This window comes from Carya illinoinensis, chromosome 15 (assembly GCF_018687715.1).
Source record: "Carya illinoinensis cultivar Pawnee chromosome 15, C.illinoinensisPawnee_v1, whole genome shotgun sequence".
Lineage (NCBI taxonomy): Eukaryota > Viridiplantae > Streptophyta > Magnoliopsida > Fagales > Juglandaceae > Carya > Carya illinoinensis.
The window spans coordinates 20,651,340-20,652,716 of record NC_056766.1 but is presented as its reverse complement, the minus strand read 5'-3'; the positions used below and the strand labels follow the sequence as shown (position 1 = coordinate 20,652,716).

The 1,377-nt window shown below is 45.5% G+C and overlaps 1 protein-coding gene across 1 annotated transcript; it reads left to right on the top strand.

The window, feature by feature from the left end:
• On the top strand, window positions 1-926 carry LOC122295467 (17.9 kDa class II heat shock protein-like). Its single transcript, XM_043104500.1, has one exon. It carries the CDS (start codon window positions 211-213, stop codon window positions 679-681), a length of 471 nt encoding a protein of 156 aa, XP_042960434.1. The 5' UTR covers window positions 1-210; the 3' UTR covers window positions 682-926.
• Window positions 927-1,377: the final 451 nt, after the last annotated feature.

The following is a 1,377-nucleotide window of genomic DNA, read 5'->3' as shown; positions in this document are numbered from 1 at the left end:
GCCTTCCAATCTGTCTTCCATGTCCCTCTGGAACTTTCCCTTCTCTCCATCCCCCCAACACTGTCTTGCCCCGCGGATGCACCTATAGATCGCCGGGACCAGCTTACATATATTCTCAGAGAAATTCGATCAATCCGATTTCAGAAATTTCCAAGAAAGATTTCTAGCATTTCTCATCCGTGACGAGACTAACCTACTCGTAAGAGGTAAATGGATCTCAGAATCATGGGTTTGGATTCTCCAGTCTTCTCCACTCTACAACAGATGATGGACCTAACCGATGACACCGACAAGTCTTCCCACAACGCTCCTACCCACACCTACATGCGCGACGCCAAGGCCATGGCTGCCACTCCCGCCGATGTCAAGGAGTATCCAAACTCCTACGTCTTCATCATCGACATGCCGGGGCTCAAGTCCGGGGACATCAAGGTCCAGGTAGAGGACGACAATGTGCTGGTGATTAGCGGCGAGAGGAAACGTGATGAGGAGAAAGAGGCCAAGTACGTGAGGATGGAAAGGAGGATCGGGAAATTTATGAGGAAGTTCGTGCTGCCTGAGAATGCCAACACAGACGCTATCTCCGCGGTTTGCCAGGACGGCGTGCTGACTGTGACTGTGGAGAAGCTTCCGCCTCCAGAACCCAAGAAGCCCAAGACAATTGAGGTTAAGATTGCATAAGCGCAGCAGTCGGTGGGAAGGGTGACTCTATTAGGCTGTGACTGTGTTGTGGATATTGGTCGGATTAAGGGAATAATGGAGTATTTTGTGTCTTTCGTGTGTTCTGTCTTTGCTTGCAAGTGGATTTTGTCTCCTGTCATCTGTAGGATTTCTAGTTATTATACCTACGGTTTGTGGTTAGAAAACAGAGTACTTACAAATGATGCATGTGCTATATAGCTATGATGTCAAAAGCATTTTTATCTTCTCGATGTTTCAATTTTTGAAGAATTGTCCTCTTTTTCTTGTAGTGCCAACAACCTAATTTCTTCAGAAACAGCGGCTGCTCTCTCTTCATAAGTTTATAATGTTCGCGAGTTTCTGTACCATTTTATGAAATAGTTGGGTTTGGGTTAAAAGTTCGAGGCAATCCAACTATAAATCTCGGAAATTGCAGATTCAAAAGATACCATCTGTACTCCTCTTCTACGTTTTTATCCTTTTGAACACTCTATTAACAGACTCCAGTGTCTGTTAAATGACAGCAGGAACATCCTCCCCTGTCACAGGATAGATTGCCGGAGTGTTTTGACGCCTGCAAAACAGAGATAAAAGACTCAGGACTTAACATGATCAAAATGCCTTGTATTGATGCTTCAGCAACTTGCCCCACATAAAACTCCACGCACCGTTTCACCATCCTGCAAACGCATCGTT